General features: G+C 45.8%; 1 protein-coding gene across 1 annotated transcript in view; it reads right to left on the bottom strand.

Annotated features, from left to right (window-relative positions):
- Nucleotides 1-5,656: 5,656 nt before the first annotated feature.
- ACAD10 (acyl-CoA dehydrogenase family member 10) overlaps nt 5,657-17,388 on the bottom strand; it is a 41,600-nt gene continuing 29,868 nt past the window's right edge. The window contains 5 exon segments of the mRNA XM_045041131.1: nt 5,657-6,250; nt 6,253-6,402; nt 12,905-13,078; nt 14,669-14,820; nt 15,896-16,046. Of these exon segments, the coding sequence (XP_044897066.1) occupies nt 6,111-6,250; nt 6,253-6,402; nt 12,905-13,078; nt 14,669-14,820; nt 15,896-16,046 (767 nt within the window). The 3' untranslated portion in view covers nt 5,657-6,110.

Raw genomic sequence — 17,388 nt, 5'->3', positions numbered from 1 at the left:
CACTGAAACCCCCAGGCGATTCCCACTGAGCAGTCTGTCTACCTGTTTCCCTTGGGTGTGTTTATCCCTTGCCTCAGTTCAGGTCACCTGCTGGCAACAGTCCTGTCCTTTACTCAGCCTTCTAACTGGGACATGGTTGAAGGGGAAGGGAGGGTAGGAAGGAGCCTATTAAAGAGGGACAATAAATCACAGATTTATAATGTTACACGCATATTTTGCCATTCCTTCTCTAAAACGTTATCACTCTACCTTGAACTGAAACTCCTTGGTGGGGTGTGACTACCACCGTAGTGATCCTCTGGAAACACTGAAAATAAAAATGTGAATACTGTTAGTGGAGAGAAAGAGGCTCTGTGGGAGGCGCTCCAGGCCCGGAGGTCAGCTGTCCTCTGGGATCTAGAAGACAAGGTTTGCAGTGCACTTCTCCGCCCTGGGTGGCCTCCTCACCTCAGATTCTTGCTCATCTTCTAAGTTCAGAAAAGGGAAAAAAGAGTATGAATACCTGTCTGAATTTTGCCTGGCAGTTGATATTCACGTATGGAAATCACATGCAGGAGCGTGTGACCCTCCCAATGTCGTCATACCCTTGGAGGTTTTGTGTCCTGAGCTAGAGCACGGGCTGCCCAAAGCCGCTTCCCCAGGCCGACCCACACACAGAGGCGAGCTGCTCCCGGGTGCTAACCTGGAGCGTCCTCTAGCCCAGACTGTGTCAGAGACGGGATGATTTTTGTCCCCGGGGTATCGTGGGAACCAAGAGCATGAAGCCAGTGGCTTGGGGCACGCGGGTCTATTTTTCCCATAAACACACCGAGTTGGCAGCGGGGATCCAGGGAAAGGAGAGAGGCAGACCCTCTCATCTGGCACCCGGGGCCCTCGGCTCTCTTTGCAGACGCAGTCCTGGCCCAGGAGAGCCAATGCCAGCAAGCAGACAGAGCTCATTAAGACTTCACATAATCAGATGAGTACGTGCAGGTTCCTGACCAGAAGTGAGAGCTATTGGTTTTTGTCCCAGTGAGGAAGGAATCCAACATCATAAGAGCAATTAAAAAAAAAATTGTTTTTTAAACCATGTAGAGTTGAAAATATAATTTAGACACAAGAGGCTGAAAGCTGCTACTTTATCACTGGCAACCTGTCCTGCTGTCCCCAAGGGCTCCATCAACATAATGGGCACAGGGTTCCGAATCAGGCCAACCCTTCACTCCGGGTTTACATGCGAGCAGGGGGCTAGTACCTTAGGCAAGTGACTCAAGTCACTTCCTGGTCTTAATTTTCCCCTCTGTAAGACAGGGATGGCAATTTGTACCTCCTGGGAGGTGAGGTACACACAGCATTTAAAGAGGGCCCTGCAAAGTTCCTGCATGATGAAGGGCTGGATTATCACTAGCTGCTGTGATGTAGCACCTGATCTCACAGCGGGGGGGGGGGGTGGGGGGTGGCACTGAGGAAGGGTTTGCTGCCTCTGCTGGGAGCGAAGAGACAGAATCTCCTTTGCATCCTGTTTCCCAGGCAACAGCAGGGCAGAGATGCACTTATCAATACAGACCCATGGAAGTGTCACTGAAAAATGAATTTCAGGCCAAATGCCCGAGATCCATCCCTTGTGACCATCTGTTACATGGAAACCCCCCTCCTCTAGGACGGAAGAGAACTAATGAGGCACCCCGAGAGCACGCCGGCCTAGAGCTGGCAGGGCCCCCTCCCCATCCCCCTTCTCAACCTCCCACCCAGCCCCACCCCAGCTCCCTGCACCCAGAGGGGCCCCACAGGGATCTGGTCTGATGAGGAAGAGCTCCAGGGGGTGGTGCCCCAAGCAGGTGCCAGGGGCTGGGTCATAGCAAAATAGGAGCCAGCCTTCCCTTCTGGTGACAGTATCGGTCAGTGGGTTTGCTCCTGGGGCCATATTGCACCAGAAGCTCCATGTATCTGGAGCAGAACAATTAAGTATCTGACAAGAAGAGAAGGCGTAATGGTGACTCCCATGTCCATATTCAAAACTTCAAATACCCTGGAAGTGTGAGCAAGGGCTCCCTCCGAGTCAAGTCGCCCTCTGACACCCTCATGGAAGTTCTTCCAGAAGCCCCGCCATGGACCTCCTTTGTTGAAAGACGACAGAGAAGGAACTGTGGGAGCCGAAGACTCACAGAAGCCCAGTACATGTGGCTGCTGTGATGTGGTGTGTGGGGACAGCCCCTGAACCAGCTTCCTTTGAGGGGCAGTTTTGTTCCCTGGACAAGTAACCCCAGAATTTTCAACATAGCTCCCGGGCAAGTAACTAGAAAGTCTAGCCTGGGGTTCAGGAACTCTGGCCTTCAGTCAGACTACCTGGTTCAGAGTCAGCCCTGCCACACCTGGCTGGGCAAGCCACGGGATCAGTTTCTCCGTCTGTGAAATGGGACATGACTACCCACCTATCAGCCAGGACTATTGAGTTGTAGCAATAGAAACTGACTGTGGCTAACTAAGGGGGGAAAAAAGAACCGAGTGTAAAGGTTACCAGGAGCTCAGGTTAGAGAATGAAGCTCAGAAATAAACAGGGATCCAGGTACCCTAGAGGGTCACACAGGACAGGATACTCAGCAGTCCTGCCGGGGCCCCACTGCTATGGAATGAGTGAGTGCCAAGTTTTTTTCTTGAAAATACTGTTCATTCTCCCAATTCCAGAGAGCCTGGCTGGCCTAGCTTGGCTCATGTGCCCACTTCTTGCCCAAGGGGGGCTGGGCTGGCACCCGGACTGACAGTTCTGCCACTGTATCCAAAGGAGGGGAAGGAATGCCCCCAAATGAAACTGGGGTGCTGTACCGAGAAAGAAGAATGAACACTAGGCTGCCCAAACCCAATCAGTGTCCACAATGCCCACTCATCTGGGTTGCTGTAAAGATGAAATGAGATGAGGGGCACCTGGGTGGCTCAGTTAAGCATCTGACTCTCGATTTTGGCTCAGGTCACAATCTCATGGTTCGTGGGTTCGAGCCCTGCATCGAGCTCTGAGCGGACAGTGATTCCCTCTCTCCCTTCTGTCTGCCCCTGCTCTAAATAAATAAATAAACTTAAAAAAAAAAAAAAAAGATTATCTGAGATGACCTGTAGAATACAAAGTGTCTGACACAGAAGCAGACAGGCTGCACTAAATGTTAGTGATTGTGAATATAATCAGCATCACTTCTTCTCACTGGGAGGACACCAGCTGGCCTGACTTTTGCATTTATACTGAGCCTGGTCTAATGACGTACTTCCAGGATCCGTACCTGCACTCGTCTCATTGTTTGTATTAAGCTGATTAGCTCAGAGTGCAATTACCAAGGAGAAAAAGGGCAGATTTGTTGAACAAATAAAGCAGGATAAGGCAGGAGAAGAAACACAGGAGTTCTGAAGAGGCAGAATAAGGAAATGGATCTAATCATCTCCGTGTTTGTGTGGGGGGACCCACAGAATTTGAGCCCAGCAGATCTGGACAGGAATCCAGGCGCTGTTATTCCTAGCTGTGTTCCTGGACACATCCATTTCCTTACTTGTGAATCGAGGTTAACAATGCTTACCTCACAGGATTTGTGAAATACACCGTAAATGGCTACGTATGTCTTCCCATTTACGGGAGTAACCACACTTGGGATAAAAGCCTTGAGCTACAGTTTCACTGCTTTGCCCACAAACCTCCATGATGTTCCCATTCAGGTATAACTGGAAGTAAAATGATCCCTAATCTCGGTTTTTCCTCAGCATTCCTTTGAGAGTCTGGAGGTGTTTGCTGTGTGTGCATTTCCTTTTCCAATGCTTCCATGCCCTTGATGGGCTTACATCACATGTGAGAGCCTGAAATGTCCTGGCCAGCCATGGAGGGGAGAGGCAATTCACACGTTAATGATGGGAGCCTAGAGCAGTAAGCACCTTCGTGATCAAAAGTTGGCAATATTTGGGGCGCCTGGAGAGCTCAGTCGGTGGAGCGTGTGACTCTTGATCTCGGGGTTGTGAGTTTGAGCCCCATGTTGGATGTAGAGATTACTTAAAAATTTTTAAATCTGAAAAAAAACCCTTGGCAATGTTTATTAAAACACTAAATAGTCTCATTCTTGGACAGTATTTTTACTTCAAAGAACCTATCCTGTTGTAGAAACAATAAATGTACACAGAAGTATGTGAGAGCATTCAATGCACCTTGCTTGCAAAGGATCCAAACCTGCTTCTTATTCTGGAGGACTCTTTCATTACATAAATTTTAGTGGGATCAAGGTATAGTCTCCTACTGCAGAAAGTGAAGGGGGCCAGACATGCCCTCCTTCTCCCTGCTTCCAGGCAATAAAGGCGAGGCCATGAGACCTACTCCCCTGCTCCCCGGCCTGCTGAAAATTCCCATCTCAACGTTTTGAGTCAGAGTCCTGAGGAAGCTTCCTGAGATCCCCCAGCCAGCTGGCTGCTTTTATGACAGCCTTGGCTACACCCCCTGCAGCCTGCCTTCCCTTGGCTTCTAAAGCTGGGTCTTCAGCCTCCTTATCCATGTCAGCAGCTAGCTAATGTCCTTCTCTGCTTAAGTGATCCAGTGACCTAGCCTACTGAGACACCAATGGGATCCCTCAGCCAGGGGGAGGGTAGACAAATTACGTACACCCACACTGCAGAAACCCTAGAAGGTCCATCTCCAGGCACTGACATGTCATTAAATTAAATAAGCAAGTGGGAGATTCAAATGTATACAACAATCCCATTACAACATAGGAATGAGATGTTAGAATGTAATAGAGAAAAGCAGCTGGGAGCCTAATACGCCGAGCTGTTGACAGCGACGATCTCAGAGGGCAAGGGATTTTAGAGAGCTCTTTCTATGTTATGAACTCTTCCTACTCTCGTCATGTTTGAGCTTTGGTGGTTTTGCAATAGGTTTGTAACCAGAAAAAAAGTGATAATGCCATTTTCCTAAAAAGTAGATGATGGTTGGGGCGCCTGGCTGGCTCAGTCGGTTAATTGTCCGACTTCGGCTCAGGTCATGATCTCATGGTTGAGCCCCTTTTTGGGCTCTGTGCTGACATCTCAGAGCCTGGAACCTACTTCGGACTCTGTGTCTCCCTCTCTCTGTCCTTCCCCGGCTCATGCTCTGTCTCTGTCTCTCTCTCTCAAAAGGGCACGTCTCTCTCTCTCCGTCTCTCTCTCTCCATCAAGGGCACGGAAGCATTGGAAAAGGAAATGCATTCTGTCTCTGTCTCTCTCTCCAAAAATAAACGTTAAACACAAATTAAAAGAAAAAAAAGATGATGGCTGCAAAATGTGTGCTCCTGAAGATCTCAAATAACTTAAAAACTAACACAAGCCAAGACTCACCCTGACAAAGAACAAGCAGGTATTTCCATTATCAGCTAAAGTAGTGTCACTCTGTTCAATGGCTGAAACACAGTTTACAGTTGACTTTAGCCCTTTACTTTTGACATTATGGGTTCTTTAAAGAGACTTTATTGGGGCACCTGGGTGACTCAGGCAGTTGAGCATCTGACTCTTGGTTTCAGCTCAGGTCATGATCTCACAATTCATGGGACTGAGCCCCACGTCAGGCTCTGCACTGAGAGCGTGGAGACTCTTGGGATTCTCTCTCCCTCTCTTTGCCCTCCCCTGTATGTGCAAAGTTTCTCTCTCTCTCTCTCTCTCTCTGAAAATAAGTAATTAAACCTTTTAAAAATAAGAGGCTTTATTAACTGATGTATTTTATATCACCGTGTTTCAAATTTACATAATTCACATATGCACAAAATAAGCCCGCCTGTCCTGGGGGCATGAACCACAGACCTGGTGTTCCTGTGCCTGGGCTGAGGTATCTGGCCATGACACGGTCACACAGAGAAAGCAATGAAGTGGAAACCGAGTAATCTAGAGTTAGCTTTTCCTGATGATGATGAAAAACAAAGATAATTCATTACAGCCCTCTTGCCTCTTCACTGCTTAGGAGGGGAACAGACGTGTCTGGTCAATGAGCTGGGGTTCCACCATGTTAATGACATCTTACCAACTCTCAATACGCTGCTTTCCATTGAGATATTCAATCAGCAGGGAAGCGGTCCATCCCTCTGCTGAGGCTTGGTGACTCCATAAGCTCTGACTCAGCGGGGTACACGTCATGGCTTTAGTCACTGATACAGCTCCCTGACTGGTGGGGAAAGGCCCTCTGGAGAGAGAACCAGAGTTCCCTTTGAGGCATGAGCCGGGGAAGATTCTGTAAAGGGGATATAACTGCTCACGCCTGAGGTGCTCGGCAGGGACTGTGACCAGCCTGAGCGTGATAGGACCTCATTGACGGTTTCGTGGCTGGCATCTCTTTGAAAACCCGGAACCCTTCTTTGATGGCAAAATCCCATGCCAGGTTAGACATAAATTCAGGCAGTTTTCCACTTTGTTCGGTGTCCACAAAGCTTGCTTGCCCTAAGCAGAAGCAAAGAAAAACAGTGATTACTCCCAAACAACCCTTAATAAGAATGCCGTCAGCAGCCACTACCATTTGCTGAGCACTTGGCCATATACCAAACACAGTGCTAAGCGCTCTGCGTGGATTATTATAGCTCATCGAATTCCCGAAGCACTATGATGCTTTTAATCCCCACTTTACAGAAAGAATCTGGGTCTTAGGAAGCGGAGACAAGCTGACAGCAGTGGGCTCGGAGCCAGGAGTCAGGCTCATCTGGACTGCTCCCTGCTCTTTACTTCTTCTTTCTGTCAAGGCACTAAATGAAGCCAGGGACACCCCCAGTCACTTGTGCTGTCGCCAGGGGGCTATCGAAAGCCCTGCATTATCTTAGACCGACTGCTCTTGCTGCAAAACCAGTAACAACCGTCCCCAGGGACCAGGTTAACGACAGATCTCTGGACACCACTCTGTGCAGATGAACGCCAGTGTCAGCCCTGCAGAACTCACTCCACTTATGCACTCACTGCTTTCTTTTTTTTTTTAATACATGCATCAAGACTTTTTTAAAAAGTAAAAAATTTTTTAAATTGAAGTACGGTGTATATACACCCTCTTTATAAAAGTGTATAGTTCTGTGAGTTTAGTCAGGTAACCAGCACTGCCATCAAGATACAAAATATGTCCATCATCCCCCAATTTTTTTTTTCTCAACGTTTTTTTTTATTTTTGGGACAGAGAGAGACAGAGCATGAACGGGGGAGGGGCAGAGAGAGAGGGAGACACAGAATCGGAAACAGGCTCCAGGCTCTGAGCCGTCAGCCCAGAGCCTGACGCAGGGCTCGAACTCACAGACCGCGAGATCATGACCTGGCTGAAGTCAGACGCTCAACCGACTGCGCCACCCAGGCGCCCCTGATCTCTGTTTCTTTTAGAGAGAGAGAGAGAGAGCGAGAGCGAGAGAGAGAGAGAGAGAGAGGCAGAGAAAGAAGGAGAGAGAATCTTAAGTAGGCTCCACGTGCAGGGCAGAGCCTGACAAGGGGCTCGATCTCATGACCCTGGGATCATGACCTGAGCCAAAATCAAGAGACAGACACTTAACCGACTGAGCCACCCAGGCGCCCCACCCCCTTTTAAATCTCTGTTTCCCTAGTTGGCTTTTTCCGGAATGTCACGTAAATATACACATCATAGGGCGTGCAGTCTTTTCACTGTGGCTTCTTGCATTCAGTGAACTGCATCCGAGATCCCCGCATGAAGCGTGTATATTGTCTCCTTATAGTGAGCTTCTTCACAGCCAACCCTCCTAGATTATTTTTAGCATTTCCGTATTCTAAAAAGACTGTGTTTTCCTCATTCTCTTTGTATCGATAAATGGATCTTTGCAGAGGCCTATTTTTCTTCTGGTCCCTGCTACAGCCAATTTCCCCAAAGAGCCATTTTCACGAAGCTTTGGTGTTAAAGATATTATGCTGTTCTTACAGGTCAGGAGCCAAATCCATGTGCTACAGAGCAGAGAAGGCAGGCCACCAGACAAGTCTTTACTCAGCACCTTCCGGGGGCGGTCATGGACCCAGGCCCTGGGGGGGCGGGGCGGGGGGCAGTCGGGAACCAGACAGCCCCCTTCCCTGAGTCACCGTGAGGGCGGTGAGGGCAGATGCGCACTCTCTCACGAGGGGCTGCATCTCCCCAGCCCGTTACTCTGACTGCACATGCCACGTGCAAGCAAGATCCCCACCCCCCCCTTGAACTCACTGCTCTTCATAATGACTTCCTTTTCCTAGCAGAGAATCCGAAGCGCTCTCTTCATTTTCCTCTCCTTAAGTCGATCTCCCTCTCAGAGTGCTGCTCTGTCTCTTGGAAAGTCGCCGACAAGAGCCTGGGCTGACTTAAAGCTATCATTACTTCTGTGTATTTTCCCACATGTCGTCTCAGCAGAGGAGACTGCAGCCTCCTAAGCTGTGGTCACAAGCACTTCTTCCATTCTAGAATTTCAGCAGCCGTCTACCGGAAACCTAAATGTCAGCACCCACATGCCGACTATAAATCAGAGGCCCCCGCCCCCGGCTCTGGGCATGGTTCTCCCCTTCCCCACCCAGTGATGAGCTAACACCACCGAGAATGCCTCTGAAACAAATGCTCCTTCTCCAAACCCCACCTTCCAGGGCAATACCAAGTTCCTCCCTTCTTCAAACAGGAAAATGCTTTTAGACAGAAATAATATTTGCATTCGTAGAGCCGGGTTTCTTCTTCCCCTCGTGTAACATTATTACACTATTCTTCAAAAAACGGATTCCCGGTTTTATGTGAGAAAACTACGTCACTTCCTCTGTGTGTCTGGCTGGCTTCCCGGGTGGGAGGGGAAGGAGCGCCAAGAGGATCGGAGGAACGCAGTCGTGTAAGGACAGCACATGTGTATTCCTGTGTGTGGAGTGTTTTACCTCCGAGCCGAGGGAAGCGTGAAGCCAAGCCAGTGGCACACAGGACCTTGGAAACTGTCAAATGGCTTCCTGTTAGGCCCACTGGCGGCAATACCAATGGGGTTTACAGGTGTCGAGACTCCAGAAGAGATCATTCCGAGTCCACTCAGCTTATCCCCAGGCACTGGAACAGGATCCAGTGAGAACACAGTAGTCGTCTAGAAAATGTCTACAGGCAGTCAGGCCTGTTCGTCACCTGATGGACCCAACAGCCCTTCTGCTTGATTAAATATTTCTGGTTAGCTTTCATTGCGAAGCCCTAACAAAAATTGGGAAACGGTTGGTCAGAGCTAATGCTCTCTGGAGGAGGCAAAAGTACGGCTTTCGAGAATTCCTGCTTATTGAGACCCCTATCATCAGATCAGGGCGGGTGAAACTAGAAGTCATCTGGGTGCCGATTTTTCTCTGAACATTGTTTTGCTCACGACTTTGTACTGCTAGTTCCTAGTACCTGGCTTGGCAGAGGTGCATATCCTTGTGAATGAACGATCAATTCCCCTACTCCAACTGCCTTTCTCATTAGAATACGGGGACCTGGCTGAGGACGACAGGTGGCCGCCAAGCTTAGGATGTCGATGACCTGGAAGCTAAGATGTTCCCGTTGTACTAGCAAACCCACTGCTGGGTTTCTCTCTACTTGACTTTTGTCTTAATTTTGGAAACTTTCAAAGATATATAAAAACAGAGTGAAGGGTTTAAGGAATCTGGAAGTGTCTACCACTCAGCTTAAACAATCATCAAAGTATGGCCAATCTTGTTTCATTCTCTGTCGTCCCCATCCTCACTGCCTTAGATTTTTCTGAAGTAAATCCCAAACATTAGATCATGCCATCTGTAAATATTTCATTTATGTCTAATAGCACTTAAAAGCACACAGTACCATCATCACTCTTAAAAAACAGTTAACTGGGATGCTCAGCCAGTTGAGTGTCCAACTCTTGATTTGAGCTCAGGTCATGATCCCAGGGTCATGGGATCGAGCCCTGTATCAAGCTCTTGCTGAGTGTGGAGTCTGCTTGGGATTGTCTCTCTCTCTCTCTCTCTCTCTCTCTCTCTCTCTCCCTCACTCCTCCCCCGCACGCATGTGCACACGTGTACACTCTCTCTCAAAAATAAACACACTTGGGGCGCCTGGGTGTGGTTAGGCAAAGTGGTTAGGCAACTGACTTTGGCTCAGGTCACGATCTCACAGTTTGTGAGCTAGAGCCCCGTGTTGGGCTCTGTGCTGACAGCTCAGAGCCTGGACCCTGCTTCGGATTCTGTGTCTCCCCCTCTCTCTGCCCCTGCCCTGCTCGTGCTCTCTCTGTCTCTTAATAATAAATAAACGTGAAAAAAAAACACACTTAAAAAAAAAGATTCTCTCTCCACCTCTGCTCCTCTCCCCCCACAGGGAACATGTGTGTTCTCTTCTCTCAAATAAAAAAATAAAAATAAAATAAGTTAACTATGACTCCAATATCACTAACTATCCAGTCAGAATTCAAATTTCACTGACTATCGCATAAATTTTTTTTATAATTTGTTTTTTCAAATAGGGATCTAAATAAGATCCAAACACTGTAACTGGCTGATGTGCCTTTTAAGTCCCTTTCAATCTATAGGTTCCCTTTTTGTCTTTTCTTTTCCCCCCTGACATTCATTTGTTGAAGAAACTGAAGTGTCCCCAAATCTGGATGTTGCGAGTGGCTGTGCCTCAGTGCTGATGTTGAACGTGCTCCTCTGACCCTCTGTTTCCTGTAAGCTGGTAGTTAGCACTACAGCTCGGTCAGATCCAGGTCTGACTTTTGGGGAAGCATCAGGAGGTATGTAATGTCTGGCTGTTTCTCTCTTGCTGACATTAGCACCATGGATACTTATTTTCTGGACCCATTAATGTAGAGGGGTGGAAAACTGGTGATACGTTAATTCTGTCATTCTGTCTGAGCTACTTCCCTAGAGAGAAACTTTCCCTCAGTTATTTTGTTAGCCTGACACATAATTTGTGAGTGAGACTTTGACTCTGGTTTAGTGTCACTCTTTACTCATGGATTTAAATATACTTGATGTGTTCCCCATCCATTTCAGTTCATCCTTACTGGTGCTCAAAGTGTCCTGTCATTAGCAACTAGGAGCCCATGAGAGCTGGCTCCTGAGTCCTTTAGATATGACCCGAGTAGTCTTCAACAGCCTACTATATGACAAGGTGTTCCAGGTTCATCTGTAGATTGCCTGCCCTAGACCTGAACACGGTCCTGGCTCCTTCCGGTGGGAATGGAATTTAGAGATGATGACATGGCGAAAACTGGGAGTACAGAATGCTACTGGGTTAGTCACTATTTCTAGGACTTTTGGGCGGGTTCTGTCTGCTTTCTGCTGTTCCTTTCTACATAGGAAACAAACTATAACCTGCTTTTCTATCATCTTAAATAATTTAGGATATAGATGATTTCATTTACTATCCCGCAAGATCTAAAATTAATACTAGAGTGTTTACATAGATAGATAGATAGATAGATAGATAGATAGATAGATAGATAGATGGTACATTTATATACGCATTCAATTCAACCGTCAGTTCTGAGTAGCAATGATGAACTTTTCTTCCCAGAAGCTCAGACACACAAGATATAATCTAGAACTCCAAGCTAGTTCAGTAAAGCATTTTCCCATGTATGTAAGAGCACCATCAAAGAAGACACATAATCTTTTTTCTTCCTTCAGCAATCCTCTTACTGGGATTTGGCAACATGTACAAAAAATTAAAATGCACATACTTTAACTTAGCAATTCTAATTCTGGGAATTTATCCTTTGGGTTTATTCACGCATGTGCAGAAGAGGGTGTTCACCAACCACTATCTGTGTTTGCTAAAATGTGCAAATAATCCAAAGATATATTGATAAGAGAATGGGTTAAATAAATTACACTACATCCATACAATGGGACATACTATAGAAATCAAAAACAATGATGTATATCTGTACATATTCATATGGGAAGGTCTCTATGAAATATTGTGAAAATTAAAATAAGTGAAAATAAAAGCAAGGAATGTACCTTATGTTGTTGTAAAGTATATACCTATAATAATTATATATATGTATATATGCTATATATACACACATATCATATCCTACATATACACACATATAAATATTTCATAGGAATTCTTAAGCATAAAAAATTAAAAATGAAGGTACTAAAAATACATGTAGGATGATCACATTTTTATGAAACTTGGACAAAGAGAGAAGATAGATACACAGAACAAATTGGGGGACCCATGAAACTTTTAAGGGTGGCGTTTATGTTTAAGAAACGGTACTGAGAAAAAAGGAAAATAATTTTGTATTATGACTGAATTCTTATCATGTAAGTTTTTTCTTAAAAAATTGTATGTTATGTTAATAATTTTTTAAAGTTTGGGGCGCCTGGGTGTGGCTCAGTTGGTTAAGCATCCGATTCTTGATTTTGGCTCAGGTCATGGCCTCACGGTTCGTGAGTTGGAGCCCCACATTGGGCTGTGTGCTGGCAGTGTGGGGCCTGCTTGGGATTTTCTGTCTCTGTCTCTCTGTCTCTCTTTCTCTCTCTCCACCTCTGCCCCTCGCGCCTGCACATGTGCACACTCTCTCTCTCAAAATAAACATTAAAAAAATTTTTTTTAAGTTTAAATATTTTAAAGAATACATATAGGGGCGCCTGGGTGGCTCGGTCGGTTAAGCATTCAACTTCAGCTCTGGTCATGATATTGTGGTCCGTGAGCTCGAGCGCCGTGTCCAGCTCTGTGCTGACAGCTCAGAGCCTGCAGCCTGCTTCGGATTCTGTCTCCCTCTCTCTCTCTCTCTGCCCCTCCCCTGCTTGCACTCTGTCTCTCTCAAAAATAAATAAACGTTAAAAAAAATTTAAGAATACATATATATGTATATGCTATTAATGACAGATGGTTGAGTTAACTGAATATTGTAGAATTCTGGCCAAATTGGTCACAGGAGGGTTTCTAGGGGGAGAAGCTGAGTGGTTGGGACTCAGACGCTCAGGCAGGCTCTCCTGAGCCACCCGTTACCTGTGAGCGAGCGCTTGTAGACTCCCTGCAGGATCGAGGCCATGCGGAAAAAGCAGAAGGCCATGTAGAAGTTCCAGTTCTCAGTAGGAGGGATCCCCGAGTGAAGACAGTACATCCTGAAATACTCCTCTGCGGTAGGGATTCCCAGCTGAGTGAAATCACAGTCACTGAAACCTGAGGCGACAGACAGAGACATGTCTGGGCAGTGACCACACACTCCCTTGTGGCCACAGGTATCTGAATTATGAAAGTCACTTCCTGCCTTGGAAACGAGTTTTACAACTAATTCACAGGGTCAGCTCCTTATTTCAACAGCTCTTCCCCCCCCACATGGCTGGGATCCTGGCACGAAGCTATTCACAAATTGGCCCTTAAAAGTTTCAGACTAAATTGGCAGTAGTGGAGGGAATGAGGGGCCTCCACTTCCACCTGGGCCACAGTTCAGGGTGGATGCATATGATTTTCCATCTGCCATTTGATAAAAAATGGTATTGAAAGAAAGATCCTGCCAAATTTTGAAAAAAATAATTACAACAAATCAGAAATGTGTACTGATTTCCTTCACTGGTAACATTTTCATGGCTTAGAAGCATGTAATTTATTTTGTTCCTGGGACTTTGTTCAGAGTATACCTTATAATATAGGCAAAGATCCTCCTACAAAGATGTTCACTGCCTTTTTTCGTGAGGGTTGGGGGGAGGTAGTATAAAAGAAAAATTGAAAACAAAATTAAATATCCAAATGAGATACTGAGATATTTGTCTTAAGACATTTGTCAAATGTCTTGATTAAATTAATTCTATTCAAAAAAATCCTATTTCATCATTAAAAATGATGCTGTAGAAGAAATACTTAATGGCATAAAAACATGTAATTAAGTGAAAAAAAAAAACAGGCCATAAAATCATATAATCACATTTTCATTTAAACAAATGTATGTACACACACCAAAAGATGAAAATGTTGGCAGTGCTCATCTCTGGGACTATTGATGATTTTAACTTTTCCTTTTGTTATTTGTTGGCTCTAACATTTTATTTTAATTTTTTATTTTTTTAAATTGACATCCAAATTAGTTAGTATATAGTGCAACAATGATTTCAGGAGTAGATTCCTTAGTGCCCCTTCCCCATTTAGCCCATCCCCCCTCCCACAGCCCCTCCAGTAACCCTCAGTTTGTTCTCTATATTTAAGAGTCTCTTCTGTTTTGTCCCCCTCCCTGTTTTTATATGATTTTTGTTTCCCTTCCCTTATGTTCATCTGTTTTGTCTCTTAAAGTCCTCATATGAGTGAAGTCATGTGATTTTTGTCTTTCTCTGACTGACTAATTTCACTTAGCATAATAGCCTCCAGTTCTATCCACATAGTTGCAAATGCAACAGTTCATTCTTTTTGATTGCCGAGTAATACTCCATTGTATAGATATACCACATCTTCTTTATCCATTCCTCCATCGATGGACATTTGGGCTCTTTCCATACTTTGGCTATTGCGTTGGCTCTAACATTTTAAAATAAATCTGTATTTTTTATTTAGAAAATTAGATAGAAATTAGTTGAGTAAAAACATAGGAGGGGCCTATGCACACATCCTTCTCGCCTAAAATACATCTACACATATTTCCCTCCACTGGCAGGAATGCATTTTCCAGCCAAACCACCAGGACCTCAATTTCATGCACCAACCGATCACGGTTACTTCTGTGCCTCAGGTGCTTTGAGAATGGAGCTGCCCTGTTCCCTCTTCTCCTTCAGCTGTTCCTACCTCGCAGCAGGGACCCGGGAAAACTGGATGGCAAGTAGTGAGCCAGGCAGCTGGAGGCCACGTCCACAAGGGGGTCGCCTAAGGTAGAGAGTTCCCAGTCAAGGACGGCAAGCACCTCGGCCTTTTCTGGATGGAACAGCAGGTTGTCCAGCCTGAATAAGCCACAAAAGGAATGGAAAGACAGCTCTAAGGAAACTGAGTGCTAGGGGTGTGTTCTGTGCTGGGTGTCTTCCATTTGCCCCTGCAAATGCACTCCCCACCCTATGAACCCCTCAGTGCCCACGTCCACTGGCTCCCTTGCCCTATGGCTCAGGTGGGCTCAGCCAATGAGGACATCAGCAGGAGACGAGAAGGAGGCAGATAGGTGAGGGACGCTATATTCCTCTCCCAAGGGCCATAAGAGCTGTGGTCCAGGAGCCCTCTCCACAGAGTGACCTCTCTGGGTTCTCGTACTTCCTCCTTCCCTCTGATGGATTTAAAACAGGTCTGTACATTCTGACACTTCTTACACAAAAGGAAGAGTCTAATTCTTTGCTGCTTGAGGCAACTGGCTTCTGACAAATATAATGCAGGTGGAAGTGATGCTAAGAGACTCTAGAGCCCAGCTCAGAAAAGGTGACCAGCTCCCTCCCAGTCAGCCCTCTCTCTTGGAACACACACGTTTGCAGCCCTGAGCCACTTAGGTAAGGAGTCCAGCTGCCCAGAAGCTGCTATGCTGGAGGGACCACGTGGGAGACCAAAGAGAGGCCCAGGGAGCCCAGCTCAGTCTTCTCTGCCCCAGTGCCAGGCATGTGAGTGAGCCTTCAGGGGAGTCCAGCCCCCAGCCTGACGGCCTCCCCAGTTGAAACCAGCTATCCTGTCCCCAGACAGCAGATTTCGTGAGCAAAATAACTGCCATCGTTGTTTACAGCCATGCGGTTTGGGAGGAGTCTTTTATGCAGCCGTAATAACTGGAGCACACACTTGCACTTTCAAACCTAGGGGCTGTAATAACTCCCGCTGTTGCACAGGACAGCCCCCCATCATAACGAATTTTCTGGCCCCAAATGTCAAGAGGCCAAGGTGGAGAAACCATGCCTTAAAAGGGCACGCACAAGGAGATCCTCTGTGAAGAAGTAATTCTCAACTGTAAATTGGGTTCGGACTAGCTGTTTGATTTCCGCTTCAAGGGCCCTGCCCATCATTTTCCACGTCTAGGTATTCACTCCTCCTCACAGCCATGCCTACCTGAAGTCCCCATGCACCAGTGTGGTCTTCTGTTGCCTGGGAAGATGGTGCGGCAGCCATTGGATGAGCCTCTCCATCGCCGGGATGCTGCTGGTTTCTGAGGCTCGATAGTGCTTAATCCAGGTTTGCACCTGATGTGAAATATAGTCCCCTGAGGGAAAGAGAATGAGAACGTGGCATGCCACTCTAACATCCTCCAAAAGTTCCAGAAGGTAACCAAAACAGTGAAAGCCTTGTTAAGGCTCTGTGGTATCATCTTCTTTTTTTTTAATTTTATTTTCTTTTATTATTTTATCTTTACTTTTTTTTTTTTTTTTAATAATTTACATCCAAGTTAGTGAGCATATGGTGCAACAATGATTTCAGGAGTAGATCCCTTAAGCCCCTTACCCAGTTAGCCCATCCCCCCTCTCACAACCCCTCCAGCAACCCCTCCTCCCCCTCTGTTTGTTCTCTATGTTTAAGAGTCTCTTATGTTTTGTCTCCTTCCCTGTTTTTATATTATGTTTGCTTCCCTTCCCTTATGTTCATCTGTTTTGTCTCTTAAAGTCCTCCAATGAGTGAAGTCATATGATATTTGTCTTTCTCTGACTGGCTAATTTCACTTAGCATAATACCCTCCAGTTCCATCCACACAGTTGCAAATGGCAAGATTTCATTCTTTTTGATTGCCGAGTAATACTGCATCATATATATATATATATATATATATATATATATATATATATATATACATACACACAGCACATCTTCTTTATCCATTTATCTATCAATGGACATTTGGGCTCTTTCCATACTTTGGCTATTGTCAATAGAGCCGCTATAAACATTGGGGTGCATGTGTCCCTTTGAAACAGCCCACCTGTATTCCTTGGATAAATACCTAGTAGTGCAATTGCTGGGTCATAGGATAGTTCTATTTTTAACTTTTTGAGGAACCTCCATATTATTTTCTGGAGTGACCGCACCAGTTTGCATTCCCACCAGCAGTGCAAAACAGAACCTTTTTCTCCGCATCCTCGCCAACATCTGTCATTGCCTGAGTTGTTAATGTCAGCCATTCTGACAGGTGTGAGGTGGTATCTCAGTGTGGTTTTGATGTGTATTTCCCTGATGATGAGTGATGTTGAGCATTTTTTCATGTGTCGGTTGGTCATCTGGATGTCTTCTTTGGAGAAGTGTCCATTCATGTCTTTTGCCCATTTCTTCACTGGTTTACTTGTTTTTTTGGTGTTGAGTTTGATAAGTTCTCTATAGATTTTAGATCCTAACCCCTTATCTGATATATCTCCTCCCATTCCATTAGTTGCCTTTTAGTTTTGCTGATTGTTTCCTTCGCTGTGCAGAAGCTTTTTATTTTGATGAAGTCCCAATAGTTCATTTTTGTTTTTGTTTCCGTTGCCTCTGGAGACGTGTTGAGTAAGAAGTTGCTGCAGCTGAGGTTAAAGAGATTTTTGCCTGCTTTCTCCTCAAGGATTTTGATGGCTTCCTGT

This window comes from Felis catus, chromosome D3, assembly GCF_018350175.1.
Source record: "Felis catus isolate Fca126 chromosome D3, F.catus_Fca126_mat1.0, whole genome shotgun sequence".
Lineage (NCBI taxonomy): Eukaryota > Metazoa > Chordata > Mammalia > Carnivora > Felidae > Felis > Felis catus.
This window is presented reverse-complemented; position numbering and strand designations above follow the sequence as displayed.